The 17,689-nt window shown below is 35.3% G+C and overlaps 1 protein-coding gene across 2 annotated transcripts in view; it reads left to right on the forward strand.

The window, feature by feature from the left end:
- The window catches only part of LOC110020935, a 57,747-nt gene that overhangs the window by 33,846 nt on the left and 6,212 nt on the right, over positions 1–17,689 (forward strand). The window contains exons 7-10 of one of the 2 annotated variants that reach the window (XM_020719239.1): positions 6,466–6,523; positions 6,599–6,672; positions 6,974–7,062; positions 7,140–7,211. In XM_020719239.1, the coding sequence (XP_020574898.1) occupies positions 6,466–6,523; positions 6,599–6,672; positions 6,974–7,062; positions 7,140–7,209 (291 nt within the window). In that variant the 3' untranslated portion in view covers positions 7,210–7,211. Of the gene's footprint in view, positions 1–6,465; positions 6,524–6,598; positions 6,673–6,955; positions 7,063–7,139; positions 7,212–17,689 lie in introns of both variants that reach the window. The other variant, XM_020719240.1, reaches the window with a different exon arrangement.

Below are 17,689 nucleotides of genomic sequence, written 5' to 3' on the forward strand. Positions count from 1 at the left end.
GAGCCGATTTCGAACGAGCCGAACACGAGCTCGCTTAAGCTCGGCTCGTTTACAACCCTAATTGTGAGGTCTCAATGACCATTTACTTGTTGATCTTAAATACTCATTTGTTGATTTCGTGCTTCGAGCACTTGAAAGGGAATACTATTAGGCTCGAGATGACCGTTATTCCAGGGCTTGAATGCTTCTTTGCGGGTCTATGTTCTTTTATTTCCGAATGTCTCCCTTGGGGGCTGTTTTACCTGTTGTTTGGTGGGTTTAAACATTGCGATTTTTAAGACTTTGCCTATGGATTCACGTACTATTTTAGAGCCAGTTTGTTAATTGATTTTGGAGAGTTTACACACTATTTTGGACTGGATTTGCTAGCTGATTTTGGAACATTTAAAATTGATGCTTTGAGCTTACATGAGCGCTGTTTGGGCATTTTAAATTGGGAATTTTAAAATTATTGTTTTAGGACTGATTTTGAGAGCTTTGCCTATTATTTTGGGGCTGATGTTGATAGCTTTATTTGTTGTTTTGGGGCTGGATTTTGAGAGCTTTGCCTATTGTTTTGGGGCTTATTTCGAGAGCTTTGTCTACTGTTTTGGAGACATTAAACCCATCATTTGCGGGGTTGTTTTAATCACTGTTTTGAGGCATTTTGGCGGGCTGATTTTGAGGCAATCTACGCACTGTTTTGGTGAGATTTATGTAGCCTTTAAGTGCTGATTTACATGCGGTTTATAATTGGTTTTAGGGACCCCTTTTGCCCACTATTTTGGGTTTTAATTGATTGTTTTTTAAACGCTTTTAGGTCGATTCACTCGCTGTTTTTTCCCTTGACTTTACTAGTTTTGGAAGTGGGTCTGCCTCATCCTTCTTTTGTTTTACTTCTTTTTAAATGGTTAAGTAAAAAATGGGAATTTCTGATTTATTTACTTGGAAGACACTTAGAAATATTTGAGGATTAGTTGAAAAACACTTAATTGAGGGTTGAACTGAGGGTTGAACACCTTAAACCACTGTAAACACAATTTAGAAGTGTAGGTTTCTTAGATTTTATGAGCACACCTTAGGTGAGAGCCCATCTACTTAATTCTCAGTATAGGCTTCCTAGATTTTAGGAGCACATCTTAGATGAGATTCTATCCACCTAATTCTCAGCATAAACTTCCTAGACTTTATAGACTTCCTAGATTTTGGGAGCACACCCTAGGTGAAAGTTAATCCATCTATTTTACAGTGCAGACTTCTTAGATTTCAAGAGCACACCCTAGGTGAGCGTTCATCCAGCTAATTTTCGAATAAATAATAAAACTTGACACTTGAACCTGATTCACAAACTGATTAAGACACTATACATGAGGTTCCACCGAGGCGTAGTTCATGCTTCCCTAATTAAATCAATAGTGAAATTCCCGCAATGACTTAACCTACAGTGAAACCCAGCGCACCGCGATTTGAGCTTGGATATTACACTCAAATCCTCATAGCAATTGGGGACATTTGTACCATGCTAGGTGGCGAGAGCAATGACGACATTGCTTATGTGTGCTTAAACGAGGGATACAAAGTGAGATTATTAGAATAGTATTACCTACCTCAAATTTAATAAGAAATAGGAAAGTACCGATGATACTTTTTGCCGACTCTTGGTGGGATTGTTTCCCCCGACGTTCTTAGGTTGTCAGTAGTTCTAGTGCGATTAGAGTGACTAGCCTGTGGACTACATGATTTTATAAATAATTTACAAAATAAAACAAAAATCTCTTTTGCATGATAAAAAGAACTCTGCATAGAAAAAACTTAAACAACAACTTTTGCATGAAAATCAAAGAATTTTTCTATAAAAATTTATAAAGGTCCACGACTAATCACTTGGATTGAGGTTAAGGACTGCCCTCCGTAGATTGTCGGGATGGTAACTCTTGTTCAAGACTGGGAAACACACAGTCCAGCTCTGAGCCCCCATTTCTGCCAATGTCATACACCCAGTCCTGGTCTTTCATATGTGGCCAAGGGTTTCTTTTACTTGTGATTTCTACGACTCGTTTTTTTTTACTTTCGTGCTGGGTTTTCTCGTCTTATTTATTTTTCTTACAAGCTTAGTTAAAACTGCTGCAAAGTATGCTATGCTCGTCATATTAATCGCGCGACATTAGCAGATGCCCGGGTACGCTTTTACAGTTTTTCTACAATTTTTTTACTTTGCTGCATTTTACTTTTCAAGTATCTTTTATTTACTTGCAATTTGCTTATTATTCATGCAAAACTAAAATCGAAATAAAACAAAACCAAATATTGACACCAAAACTGTGAAACATAAACCACCAATCTCAAGCACTTAAACCCTGGAGCTATCGCGACGACAGAAGGTTCGAAGCTAAATTCGTGGGCAGCATGACGAGGAACTCAGACAGAGCAGCAAGAGGATCTTTTTCAGTAATCTCTTTCCCAGTCTAGATAACAACCCATAGGAATTCGAGGTAGTTCGCCCAACGCGACGTAAATCCTCACACCCTCTTTAGGCTTCTGTACAATCATGTTGTGCTACGTAAGTCCTAACTCGCCCTAGGTTCCGAGGTTGTCGTGTGACACGACGTAAACCCTTTGATCTCTGTGGGCTATTTGCATAATCAAATATTATGCAAATGTAAGTCCCAAACAATAAAATTGACAGGATTAAACACCTAAATAATATCGTAACTAAAACTCAGCCACATATTAAGATAATTTAGTAATTCACTGAGGTTTTCTCCTTAGAATCTGTCATCCCTTGCCTCTTCCTTCCTTTGAACTCCTGAAAAATAACTGTTTCTATTTAAGTCACTCCCACTTGCCTTTTCACGTCATACCGTAAAAACCTAAATCTCAAATTCTTGAAGACTAGTACCTCTGATCATTATCGAGGGTTTTCTCAAGTGACTTCAGTCATTTGTGATAAAATTAACTATAGGGGTTTGCTTTTATAGGGAACTTGAAACCCAGGTAAAATAAACTCTATTTAATATTTATAGTAAATAGGAGAATTTGTCGGTCACACATACCAAACAGATGCCACAAATCTCTTAGTTTGCAGAATTGAGTTTATCGCCGATGTATACATTTATCTCTCGGGAGGGTGTAGTACTCGTGTTATTGGACACGATCATGCAAACTATTAGACAAATGAGATCCATTTGGTCTTATTTTTTTAAAAAAATTAAAACACTACTTTCAAAACTTAAATTATATACCTCATATATTTAAATTAAATTTCAAAATAAAAAAAGTTTATTGACACACACATAACTAAAGCAAAAATATTTGGGCTTAAAACTTATCCATGATATAATCCAATTGATATAGAAAAATACTTGGTCAATCCTTTTTTTGTTCAAACACAACAACTCTAGTATACATATTTTTAATTACTTGAATATAAACAATATCAATAAATTTTTTTAAAAAATTGTCCAAAGTACTTCTCTTTGAACTTTATCATAGTTTTTCTAAATTCAATGAAAATCATATGTAGATCCTTCTTATACTTTTTTATTCTAATTTCTCAATAAATGCATAACATCCACAGTAGACTTGCCTGACATGAATCCAAACTTAATTTGAGAAATTTTTATATCACATTGTAAATTATGTTCAATTATTTTCTTCCATACCTTTAATGTATGACACAATAACTTAATTCGTTTATAATTTACATAATTTTGTGTATCCCCTTTATTCTTAAAAATATGAACCAAGACTCTTTCTCCACTCATTAGACATTTCTTTAGTTTTTAAAATAATATTAAAAATTTTGCTAAGCCAAAAAATTCTCAGACTCCTAAACATTATCACATTTTTATTAGAATACTATCAGATCCTATTGTTTTTTCATACTCATCTTTTCGAAAGTCTCCTCAATTTTCGTTTCTCTAATGCGACAGTGAGAAAAAAAAAATTGTTATTATATTTGACATTAAGATAATTAAAATTGATTGTATTTTCACAAGTTTATCAAAATATCCCACCACATATGTTAAATATCCTCATATAAAAAAAAGTATTTTTTTGATTTTCATCATTAATTCACTTGAATTAAATCATTACTTTTCTTGTTTTTTTTTGTGACTAGTTTATAGATACATTTTTCACACCTTTAGTATCTAATTTACTATCAAGATCATTAACAAGAAAATTTTTATCTTCATAAATTATTCTCTTAGACTTCATACGGGTCACCTTTTTTTTTCTAATTCTCCAAGCTTTTACATTTAAATAAGTTTTTTTGATAAATTTTTTATTTTTTATATTTTCTTGAACTAACTATTTTTATTCGTAAGAGCTCTTCTTTTTTATTGTTCAAGCACTTTTTTTGCAACTTGTTTAATAATACTCATTACTTTATCTCACATAGTATTAACTTCTTCATGAATATCTCAAATCTTAAGATTTTGAAGCTATTTTTTTTTTAAAATTAACTTGCAAACCTCACTTCCTCTCTGCCATTTTGCCCCAACCATCTTCTATCTCATGCCTGAAGTCTTTGCCGTACAATCTTTAATATTATTTGATTGCAAAAAAAACTTGCAACATATATTCTTATTTAAATTGTATAAAATAATTAGATATTAATTTAGAATTTATTTCATTGCCTATTTATTTAGATTTCTAAAATCATTTATTGAAAACATTATATGAGAACTCAAATAGCTATTCAAATTTTTAACTTATTGAATACTCATTCACTTGGCATAAACAAATCAAGTTCAAGTATTGAAAAATTTAAACAAGTCAATTCTGAACATCATGTGAAAGCTCGAGTTAAACTCAATTTGAACATGAAAAATCTGTAATATTACCAAGCCAAGTCCAATCTACCATATACTTGGCTTCACTCTGCTTGATTATAATCATAACTGTAACTTCTTAAAAAGGTTGTCGTAAAGCTGTGCTGGAGAAAACTTCTTAGAATACTGTGGTGAGAATTATAAATATATGTTTTTATTTTTAAAAAATTTGACAATTTTCTTACAGTCGCCGCATTTTAACAGGTTAGCGCTATGGTGGTAGCATGAAATACAAAGTAGGCAGAAAGCTGTCTCGAACATACCCTAAAGTTCGATACTGGCTTGCTGAAACACAAATTAAGTTATAATAAAAAGTATTATTTAATTTAAATTAATTATAAGAAAAAGCTAATTTAAACTTATTTTAATGTTCTATGATTTTTTCATATTATTTTTATTAACTAAAAAAAAACTTTTGAAGAAATATATAAAAAAGGAAGATTTACATACATAATACTTAAATCCTATGTATTTACCTATCTAACACCAAAACTTCAATTTTACATGGATACCACTTTAGCATGAAAATTGTATTTCACTTTTTAAAAGTTAAGATGATGGTATTTTCTATGTGGTATCCGAGATTTGGATGGTTTAAATGCAGCAAATGAAAATTTTGGTGTTAGATATTTAAATACATAAGAATTGGGTGGTAAGCATGCAAATGCCCGATAAAAAATAACTCATTCGGCATTAAATCTGAAGTGTTTCCTTTAGTCTTTTAGTCCCACATTGGGAAGAGGACAAGTATAACCTTTGTGTAAATGGAATGACAAAACAGCTAGGGTTGAATGCTTTAAGCTATATGTGTAAAGTTAAATTTTTAATTTTAAATTTGTTAGGTTAATTTGATTTATTCAGGTTCACAAATTATTATTTATCTACATTAACAATTAATAAGTGTGGGCTTGACTATACTAAACGAGTTGCAGCTCGATTAAGCTTAATTGAGTTGCTTGCTCGATAAAACCAAACTAGAGCCGAGCTCAAATCAAGCTTGATTCAATAAGGAATTTCAATGAACCGATCTTGAACAATGTCCCAAAAGTTTGAATTGAGCTAAATAGTTTAAAAGTAAACCAGTTCGAGTTTAAAAAGGCTCCTGTTCGGCTCGGCTCGGTTCGTTTGAAGCGTTATGTCTCCCTCTCGGCCTCTCTCCCTCTCTAGATTCTCGATCATCACCCACATTCTCTCGCTCCTCTTTTATTGCTCCCTCTGTCAATCCCGCCCATCTCTATTCGCCCTTTTTGCCTCTCTAGATCGCCTACCTCACAATTTATCATCTTTCTCTTGTTGCTCTCTCTCCTCTCCTTTAATCCATCATTGATACCTCTGTCACGCATGAGTAGCCACCGATCTCGCACTTCAAGGTCATCTAACTCATTCATTTAGCCCAGATTTGGCCAAAGATAGCAATAAATTAGGTTTAATTCACTTATTCAAGTACAGATTTAAGGGAAATGCTTTGATACATGCCCATTCCATTTACCAAATAAAAATCTGTCAACAGAACACTGCGTGAACAGTTTATACTGATTTATTTTAGTTTTGATAATCAAAGAGAGCCCATTTGTTCAAGCAATTAATATAAGCTTGCCTATTTTCATGTAATTCCTTTGATTAAATGTCTGCTTGATGGTCTTTATTGCAGAGTCTCTCAGATAGTTGTTTCCCTCTAAATAATGGTCAATCAGCAAGTCGTCTTCATGGTATTTTATTTTGTAAAGCTTATCTTAAAATTCTTTAGCTACTGGCACTTACTTTTTGATAATTTTTCTTTGCAGAATTTTTCTTACGTCAATTTTGTGATGCTCACACATGCACTGGAGGAAAAAAGCCATTTTCTAGAGGGGGCAAGGTAAAAATAACATTTTTCCACTTCTGTAAGCATTATACATTTTTTTTTCTTGAAGATACAACTATTTGCTCGGCACTTAGTTCTTTTATATCCCGAAATATTGTGATAGCTCAAGGCTGCTTGAAATTATGTTCTTTTGAGATCAATTTTGTTGTTAAATTTACATTTTATATATTGTGACTAATTCATCTTTTCCCTATGATAGAGGGCATGAGCTTGTTTAATGATTAGAATAACTAAAGGTTTTATAAAGAAGAAAAGGCTCATATTTGTTAGCTTACAGATTTTATTGTCTGTGCAGAAGGAGTCAAGCGTATTTTATCTAGCTGTTTGCATTTTAGTTGTGATGTTGTTACCTTTATTCTATACTCTGGTTTACTTACAACAAAGGTTCGTATCATTTATCATTATTACAATTTAATGCTTGAAAGTTCGGAGTGATGCATAATACCTTCTTTCCTTTGTAGGGAGATGAAAAAGGGTTTACAGGTTCTGAAACGCATATCAAAACCTGGATTAAAGTCAAAGCCCTCTTAATTGTAAGTTTCTTTTGTGTGATATTATTTTAAGGTTTGGTAGAATTATTAAATTCTTGCTGAATATTTACTTGGTAATTCCTTGTTGAATATATACTTGGTAATTCTTAGGTGATTCTTCAATTGATAAGAGTCTCGGTTTAACGAGAATGTTTTAGTCAATAGTACAAGAGTTAATACTTGTTCATGCTCCTTGAGTATTTTAATATTGTATGTTTGCTTAGAAGGTTTTGTAATCACTAAAGGTTAATGCGACTAGTTTCAATTTATTCGGTATGTAAAATGTTTTGTTAAATTATCATTATGACATAAGCTTGGTTAGAGTCCATCTTCATTATTTAAATGGGTGAAATTACAAGGGTCTTAAAAGCTCTACAATATGATAGTTATGTTCCTTGTTGTTAATGCTAGAAATTATTATATTCCCTGTTGTTAATGCTACAAATTATGAACTTTGGAAATTTGTGCCTGGCTCTTCTAAGAGATTTGTGATTTTGGGTCAGAATTTCAAAAGATGTTTTGGATTTAAGATAAGATATACTAAGAGATGTTGCATTTGTTTTGTAAGGACTTGTGATCTAATGTTAGATTTCTTATAGGCATATGCCATTAGTGTTAATTGAACATCTTGATGATTAGAGAAAACTTTCAATTGAGGCTTAGTCTAAGGTGCTAAATGCATAGCTTATAGGGACAACGATTTCAATTTGGGGTATATGAAACTTATTGCCATTTAGCTTTAGAGTGGATAGTGGGCGAATATCAGCAAACTCGATTAAAAACCCATAGATTTGTAGTCTCGAGTTGTCTTGGATTCTGATTACTAAGTTAGAGGAGAAATTTGACCCAGCTTGACTAATACATCTTTGTCAGAAGCTATGGGCTATATTATCCAAGGAAAAATTAAAGACCTAGAATATATGCTTGTCTAAGGAGATTATTTTTAGTTAACTTTAGCTGATGGAGATTTTATGCCTTGTTGCTTGCACTTTATAATTCATCACTTAGATGAATTGGCCATTATAAAATTTACAGGTTTTTAGCTGTGATTGTAATTTAATGATGCCATTCTTGTGGTGAATTGACCAAAAAATTGCGATCATAATCATTCCTCTTTGGTGTCATTTATCAATAAAACTACTAGGTTAAAGTGGTGAATCAACCAAAGGATCACAATCTTAACCATACCTTTTGGTGTAATTTATCAATAAAAATACTAGTTCTAAGGACATTTGTTATGTTTTTTTTTTGTGTGAGATTTTTTAGAGTGATCATAAATGTATATTTGGTATAAATTTGGTTCTTTGTGAGTTTAGATCATCTTAAATTTGTTAGCATTGACAAGTTTATTATGGATGATGAGTCAATATTTGACTTTTGCTTTAATGACTTATATAACTTTTTATATTTGTACTTTCCTATATGAATTTGCCCTAAATTCTTCTCTAAATGATTTGCATTGGGATTTGAGGGCACTTTAAAAATTGGGTTATCTTTGGGTGAGTTTGCGCTCAACACGGTCATTTTTGTGGTATTTGAATAAGTTTATTCCATTGTCTTGGAAGTTGGATCTTGACTACTCTGTTCTTTTGTGGGATTGGATCCAAGATTTATGTATGGCTTGAGTTTACTTGGATATTTATTGCTCTTTTGTGGGATTGGATCCAAGATTTATGTATGGCTTGAGTTTACTTGGATATTTATTGCGTCATTGACTTTGCTAAGTCTATATTCATATGTAGAGGACCTAGTTTATATGTTAGAATTTATTATGTATGATTATCCCGTAGAGACACGGTATTGAGAATTTGCATTTTGAAAGCAAAAATTTTTTATAGGGTATTTGAAGGCCTTATGCAACTATAAAATATAGTATATTAAGTGATTTGTGTCACGCTTACACGGTATTGAGAATTTGCATTTTGAAAGCAAAATTTTTTTATAGGGTATTTGAAGGCCTTATGCAACTGTAAAATATAGTATATTAAGTGATTTGTGTCACGCTTTGTTTCTGGTACTCGGGAGCCGAAGAGGAGATGAAGCGAGGGGTCTGAAATTTAAGGAGGCAAGTTCATTATATAAAATGATGCGTAGGAGGGAGGCAGAGGTGAGGTTGATGTACCTGAAGAGTCATTGGTGTGTATGAAAGCAGCAGGATTGACAGGCGCAAGTTAGCGCTTCCTCATAGATGGAGGCAATGATGTCGACGGACGATGACACCTCTGTGAAGCAGAGATGAGGCGGTGTGGGTGTCAAGTATAGAATCTGACGTCAGCATCGTGCGACTGATCGAAGGAAGGCTAGGGAAGGAGCCCTCATGCGTGTAGGAAGGAGGTGGAATCACGTGCAAAGGGGAAGAAGAAACTTTTATTTGCCTGGACTAGGGCTTGACATAAGAAAGTTAAGTTTTAATAAACTTTATTTAATTGATTTAATAAGAAAATTATATATATGTTGTAATGATAATAAAATATTTTATTAAATTAGGGCTCTTGGTTAGAATTTCAGATTGGAGGGAAATAGGAGGCGAAGTATGTGAGCTAGAGGAAGAATATCAACCCGAGCAAACTTTGGTCAGAAAAGTTTGGATTTATATTATAATTTATTTAATGACTTCTAATAGCAAAATAAAGTTAATCAAGATTTCATAAAGTAAAACAATGGAAATTAATACTTAATTAACGTAAAGTTGATAATTTATTAAAATAATATGGATAAGTTAAATTCTAGTATAATGAATATCACTTTTGTTAAAGATATCAATTTTTAGAAGAGTCGTGGTTAAGGCAAATCCAAGAACAAATAAATCGTTATCAATGCAAGTAATCGTGTTCTTATACTATGGTAATATTTTATTTCTTTTGGACCAAATGCATTTAATGTTACTATCACTAGTTATATTGAACACATTGCTAACTCAAGATATATGATTGTTGAGAATTAGACTTTATTTAAAGTCATATTGGTAAAAAATGAATATTGAAAAAGTCTAGGGGTTTATTTGTAAAAAGTTGTTATAATACCCTATTCAAGCCCATCTTATGAGTGTAGAGTTTAGCTGTTGTTTAGAAAAAATTCAATTTGGTAATTGAGCCAAACCTAATTGGCAGTTGGGTCACGCGAACAGTGAAGAATCTCTGGATCAAGCGACAGGAGCTTCGCTCATGGGGTGGAAGACGAGAAAGGTGGGAGCATCGACTGTTCTTGTGCGGTGTGATCCTGTCTTTGCTTTCGTCACTAGGTGAGCTTTATCTGTTCGTGTGCACTACGATCCCGTCTTCGCTTCCCTCGCTCACTTCAATGAGTTTTGGTTGTCCGTGTGCGCTGCGATCCCGTCATTGCTTCCCAGTGGCTTAATAGTGGAAGTAGGGAGGACAATGGATTACCAGGGAGGACAGAGCTTCGGTCATTGTAGTTTCGAACAGGGTTGCGAGTCTCCAGGGGCTTACCTGTTCTAGCAGGGAGGACGGAGCAGAAGACTAGAAAGACCGGAGCGTCGGCGGATCCTACTGATTGAGGATGTCAGGAGATAAAGATATTGCGAAAGGAAAATGATTGAGGCTTCTAGGGAAGGTAGATCCTGAAGTTTTGAAGGTCTTGATGGGGTTCATGCAGGGAGCCAGTGTCTCGACGGAAGCCACCATCTCAGCGCATGCTTCGATGCAGGTGAAGCTAGATCTCCCCCATGTGGATTTAAAACTGGATAGGCCGGCCACATACTGAGTTGGTCACGTCAGATTGAGGCGACTCTAGTCAGGAAGAGACTAGAGGGATATCTGACTAAGGATGAGCCAAAGAGTGAAAGTGTTCGGGGTGATAAGTGGAGGACCACACACACCTTAATCTACACCTGGCTAATCATCTTGATGGTTTTGTCAATTGCATTTTCAGTAGATGACATTCAAATAGTGAGGGACATTTGAGCAAAGTTGACGAAAATTTATGCTAGGATGAGAACCACATGAGGGTATTTCAGATTCAGTGTGAGATAGAATCAATGTATATGGTGATAGATCAATTCAGGAATACGTCATAGATCTGGAGTGGTTGTGGGTAGATCTTGATCACTTCTCGTCGATGTCGAGCTGTGGCGATCTGGAGTGCAAGAAGGGGAGATCATTACAAATATGAGGACTATACAACTTTTGGCCCATCTGAACCTGACCTTTGATCAAAGGAGATCAGTCCTCCTAGCTCAGGCGACCATCACTTCACTGAATGAGGTCATTGCTGTAATTGATACAAGAAGAGAGCCTAATGAAGCTATACTCTGAGCCGAGTAGACTTTTGGGTGCGCGATCAGTGTTGAATGCCTCAATCTTTAGATATGATAGGTGTCCAAGAAGAGACTCGGAAGTGCTACAACTGTGGTGAAGTCGCGTATTTGAGCAAGGCCTGCCCTAAGCTACTTAAGGAGAGAGACTAGTGAACATGGGCGAGGTGGAGTTCGTGGTGGTCAAAAAGGCAGAAAAGGGGGTTGTCGGGCAAATGTGATGGTTGCAGAGGGATAAGTGTGATTTTTACCTATGAGGATCACCAGCTCCTGGAGTTGTTAAAGAGGAAGCAAAGCAGCAGGAGATATGTCTGAAGATGCTTCCAGCCAGTCGTAATTATAGGATAACATTGTCATTTATGCTCACTCCGACAAAGGTACTTTTGATATACATGCTCTTACCTCTATGTCCATCACAGGAACATCAGAATGAATAGTAGATTTTGGTGCTTTTCAACATGTGACAAGTGCTGCTAGAGAGTTTTTTTACTCCCCTAGCAGTACCAGAAAACACCCAGCCTGTTGATGGTATAACACAACTTATAGTTGGTAAGGGTACAATGAGAGTATCAATTATATGACTTTATTCTATATTTTGTATGCTCTTTTTTCTGTGAACCTTTATTCATTAGGGTCATTATTCTTTGCTAAAATGTGTTATTTCTTTTGTATCCCAAATGTGATCTTCCAAGAGAAATGGACGGGCCAAATATTGGGGATTGGAACATGACATAGTTGACTCTGGTATTTGGATCAGGAGGGGATGGAATCAAAGTCGACATCTATAGTAGAGAGTGAGGGAGTAGGAGATTCTGGGAGGATTGTGGTGAATGTTTTGATGCTACATCACAGACATATGGGACACTCCTGTTTTTATTTGTTAAACCGATTGTATCATTTTTTATATGAAAAGATAAATAAACAAAAGCTTGTATGTGATACTTGTGAGTTTGACAAGCTTACTATGAACTTTTATATCATTTTTGGGAATAAGAGTTCTGTTTTTTTTAACTTTATCATTATGATGTTTGTGAATCTTGTTCTACTGTTTTTATGAATGATCATTGATTTTTGTAATCTTTATTGAACTTTTTTTCGTTTTATTTGGTTATATTTGATGAAAAATAAGGGTGATATGTTTGCTTGCTTTAAAGAGTTTTATAAGACAATTCGGACTCAATATGGTGCAGTAGTGAATGTATTGAGTTCCTTGCTTTAAAGAGTTTTATAAGACAATTCAGACTCAATATGGTGCAGTAGTGAATGTATTGAGTTCTGATAATGGGGCAGAGTATACCAACAAAACATTTAGGGAATATTTATCAGCCTAGGGGATACAACATCAAATCATATGCCCGCCCATACATGTCGGCATAAAATGGAGTAGCAGAGTTGAATAATAGACATATTTTAGAGGTTGCCTAGAGCATGATGATCACAATGAATGTCCCAAAGCGCTTATAGGGTCAAAACAATTTTGACAGTTGCTCAATTAATTAACAGGATGCTATCAAAAGTGTCGGATTGGAAGTCTCCTTGTCAGATATTGAAAGGAGATAATAGCGGGACCCTTCCATTGAAAGTGTTTAGAGGTGTATATTTTGTGAAGGATAACAAGCCATTGGTTGAGAAGCTAGATCCCAAATCTGTGAAATGTGTGTTTGTATCTTATTTGCTACCTAGAAGGGGTATGTCTGCAGTCCAATAGAGAAGAGAATGTTTGCGAGCATGGATGTGTCATTTAGAGAATTTACTTAGGAGGTGACCTCAACCTTCGGTGACTCACTAGATACTGGAGATATGAGAGAAGGTGAGGTAAGTAACAATTGTGAGAGAGCGGTTGAGCAATGCCTTATCCTGTGATGTGGGAGGAATCGAAAAAAGAGGAGAGTGAATCCAAATGTGGTGGGATTCAGGCTGAAGGTGAGTTAAGAATATATACACGGAGAACGAAGGAAAATCAGGGAACGGTGCCTATAGGGCTTGATCTTATCCAACTCTTGAGACACCTACACCTTCCTCTTCCGACTCAAAACTCTTAGATGATATAGTTCCTCCTCTTTCTTCTCCTAACCTCTCAACTTAAAGAAGGACCTCCTGCAACAATGTGGGACATCCTCTCGATCGTTTTGGGTGAAAACATGTCATTGCTAACTCTACTTCATATTCTAACACATCACACCTTTTGCATGGAGCATTCGTTGCATCTTTGGACCCTGTTTCTATACCCAATTGTTGGCGGGTTGCTAAGGAGGATTGATCCTAAGTGGAAAGCAACTATGCATGAAGAGCTTGGGGTTCTCGATAAAAACTGAACATGGGAGGTAGTGTCATTACCAGTGGGAAAAAAAGGCGAATGGGTGCAACTGAATTTTCATATTGTAGCAAACTCCAAAAGGGAAGGCAGAGCGATACAAGACACGACTAGTGGAGAATGGGTACTATGATGAAACTTTTGTACCGGTCATAAAGATGAGCACAGTGAGGACACTGACTTCAATCAGACGTATGACATTAACTATGATGAAACTTTTGTACTGGTCATAAAGATGAGCACAGTGAGGACACTGACTTCTCTTGTAGTGAATGGTGAGTGGAGGTAACACCAACTGGATGTGAATAATGAATTTCTTCATGGTGAGTTACTGGAGAAGCTATATATGGAGATGCCATCTAGATTTGACACAGTCCAGACAGTGGGCAAGGTGTGTAGGCTCAAAAAGTTACTCTATAGCTTGAAGCAGTCTCATTGAGCTTGGTTTGACAAGTATAGAAAGGCTATGTTAGAAATGGGTTATCAACAGATCAATTTAGACTGTACAACATTCTTTTGATAACATTAAGGCTACACCACTAAACTTGTTGTGTGTTGTCAGCGGTGATGATGTGGCAAAAATTGGCTAACCATAGGTAAGATTGGACAATGAATTTGAGGTGAGATTTTTGACAACTTGGATTTTTTCTTAGGATTGAAATGACCCGTGGACCTGAGGGGATGATCTTGTCCCAGAGAAAGTTTATACTAGATCTCCTCGCAAAAATAGGCATGCTGGGATATCTGTTGTCTCTCCGATTGATCAGAAGACCAAGCTGAGTGCAAAAGCAGGGAATCAGTTGATCATGAGAGGTAACAGAGATTGGTAGGTCATCTGATTTATCTGTGTCACGCTTGACCCAACATCTCTTTTGCAGTGAGCGTGGTGATTCGCTAATTGCATGATCCAAGGAAGTATGGATGCAGTGTATTTGATTTTGAGGTTCCTGAAGAGTGCACCCGAGAAGGGGTTTATCTTTAGGAAGAATAAGCATGTAGCCATTGAGGGCTTTTGTGATGCTGATTAGGCAAGTTATGCAGATGACAGAATATCCACCTCAGGATATTGCATGTTCAGAGTGGACAACTTGGTCTTTTGGAAGAGAAAGAAATATTATGTAGTAGCGAGGTCAACAACAAAGACAGAGTACAGGGCTATTGCCTTAGGAATTATTGAGATGATGTGGTTGAGAGCCTTGTTGGTTAAGTTTAAGTTGGACCAAGGAACTCAAATAAATTTGTGGTGCGACAACAAGTTAGCAATCAACATTACCAACAACCAACATCAAGGAAAAGCTAAATAACGGTCTACTGGAGCCAAGTCATGTAGCTACTAGAGAGCAAGCGCTGATCGCCTCACTAAAGGAATTATTTCATTAGATTTTTCTCTGTTATGTGACAAGATAATGGGTATCTTTTGGCCATCTTGTAGGAGAGTGTTGAGAATTGGATCTTATTTTGGGTCTTATTGGTAAAAAGAGAATATTGAAGAAGTCTAGGATTTTATTTGTAAAAACTTGTAATACTTTATTTAAGCCCATGTTATGAATGTATAGTTTAGGTTTTGTCCAGAAATATTTCAATTATGATTCTATTGAACTTTTGTTCATATTGTAAGATTGATGTGTACTTATCAATTTTTTTTAAATTATTATAAATAATGAATTATATATAAATATATTGACTGCTATGCAAATGAGAATGAAATAACTATCATTAAATAATGATTTTCATATTATGCTTGCAGGTGAGTGCTTGGCTATGATGAAGTCTCCATTTTATGATACTAGCATGACAACACTAATGTACTAGTGCACGTAAATGTAAAATGATATTGATTCTTATCATGATATTGATTCTTGTAAATAAATGTGAACACAAATGTCCTATCACGGATGATGAATATTGATTCTTAAATACCTTAATTGATATATTTTTTAGATGGTTTTTTTGTGATAGTTGTACTTACAGATATATATGTTATTGATATAGTAAAACTCATTTAATAGTATGAACTATCGTGAGTGGTCATATTCATAAGATATAAAATATTTTATTTTGATTTATTAAAAGCTTAATTGACATATATATTGCTTCATTTTCCTTTTTATTGATTTTTTTTAGTTCACCATTATTTTAAACTAACTTTTCAGATATAATTAAGCGATTTAAAAAATGGGCGATAAAAAAGAAAATATTTATAGATGACGCGAACAACCTGTTATGAGGTAAATAGATTAATTTATTTAATATTGATGAAAGAGTCAATAGGGTAATTACAATAACATTTTAATAATAATAAAAATAAAAAAATTTAAGTTAACTCAAATTAATAATTATATCCATTCAGACATAGATATTCACCCAAAATTATAGAAAAAGAGAGTATGATAGAAAGCGATGAAGTACCACTACTATAAATGTGAACACAAATGTCCTATCACGGATGATGCCGACAATGACCCGATTGATTCGAGAGTTCATATTGCAATCTATCGGAAGTGATATAGCCGTTGTAGATAAGTACTTAAATATATTTCATGATTTAAGTCCACCATTGTTTAAGGGAATTGAAATTCGATTGAAGCAGAGATTTGACTGATGTAAATTGAGAATATATTTTATATTGTGGCCTGTCTGGATGAAAGAAGAGTGTTATTAATTACATTTGTGTTGGATGGAGAAGCTAAAATGTAGTGGCGTAGGCAGCATTAGGATGCTGAAGATAATATAAGAGAGAATGCTTGATGGGCTCTAACACATGCTACTAGTGTCGTCAGTCTGATCATATAATGAGATATAGTCCATCGCGTAGGCAGAGGAGCATTGAAGATCTGAAATCAAGTGGATCTCCTTCATATAAGACTGCAGGTGGGCAGAAAAGGATAGCTAGAGCTTCTGCTCCTACCCAAGTTCAACAAAGACAATCTATTCGACCTCGAGTTTATTCTCTTACTCATTTTGAGCCTGAAGAACCTACTGCTATTGTTGGTGATAAGGTCTGATGAGTTTAGCATTTTCTTAGCATATTTTTTATTTGATTTTATTGATAAGGGGAGTTAGTTGAGTGGTATGGTATAAAGTCTTTACTTTACAATAATTATTTTTCATCTTAATGAATGAAACCTAGTTTTCACCAGGAAATGTTTGAATAGGTTATGTTAGTCAGCTTAATGACAGATAACTTGAGGTTTGTTTTTTTTTAATTTTGAGGATGAAATTTTTGTTAGTGGGGAATATTGTTATGCCTCGTTTCAAATACCTAGGGGAGCCGAAGAGGGGGAGATGAAGTGAGGGGGCCAGAAATTTAAGGAGGTAAGTTCGCTCTATAAACTAACACATAGGAGGGAGGCATAGGTGAGATCGACATATCTGGAGAGTCGACAGTGCATACGAAAGCAGGAGGATTGTCAGGCTCAAGTTAGGGCCTCCTTGTAGCCGGAGGCAACGACGTTGCCTGATGACGACATCCCTGTCAAGCAGAGAGAAGGCGATGTCGGTGTCTGGCAGAGGAGGCAGTGTCAATGTCAACAAAGGAGCTAGTGTCGATGTTGTGTGGTTGATCTAAGGAAGTCGAGGGAAGGAACCTTCGTATCCTTGTAGCCAGAGGCAACGACGTTGATTGATGATGACGTCCCTGTCAAGCAGAGGGGAGGCGATGTCGGTGTTAGGCAGAGGAGGCGGCGTTGTTAGTGTCAGTGTCAACAGAGGAGCCAGTGTCGATGTTGTGCGGTCGATCTAAGGAAGTCGAGAGAAGGAACCTTTGTACGTGTAGGAAGGAGGCAAAATTGCATGGATTAAGGCTCGATCGAGAAAAATTAAGTCTTATTAAAATTTATTTAATTGATTCAATAAGAAATATATATATATATATATCACACCAGTTGTGAGTTA

Source organism: Phalaenopsis equestris, unplaced genomic scaffold (genome assembly GCF_001263595.1).
Source record: "Phalaenopsis equestris unplaced genomic scaffold, ASM126359v1 Scaffold000113, whole genome shotgun sequence".
Lineage (NCBI taxonomy): Eukaryota > Viridiplantae > Streptophyta > Magnoliopsida > Asparagales > Orchidaceae > Phalaenopsis > Phalaenopsis equestris.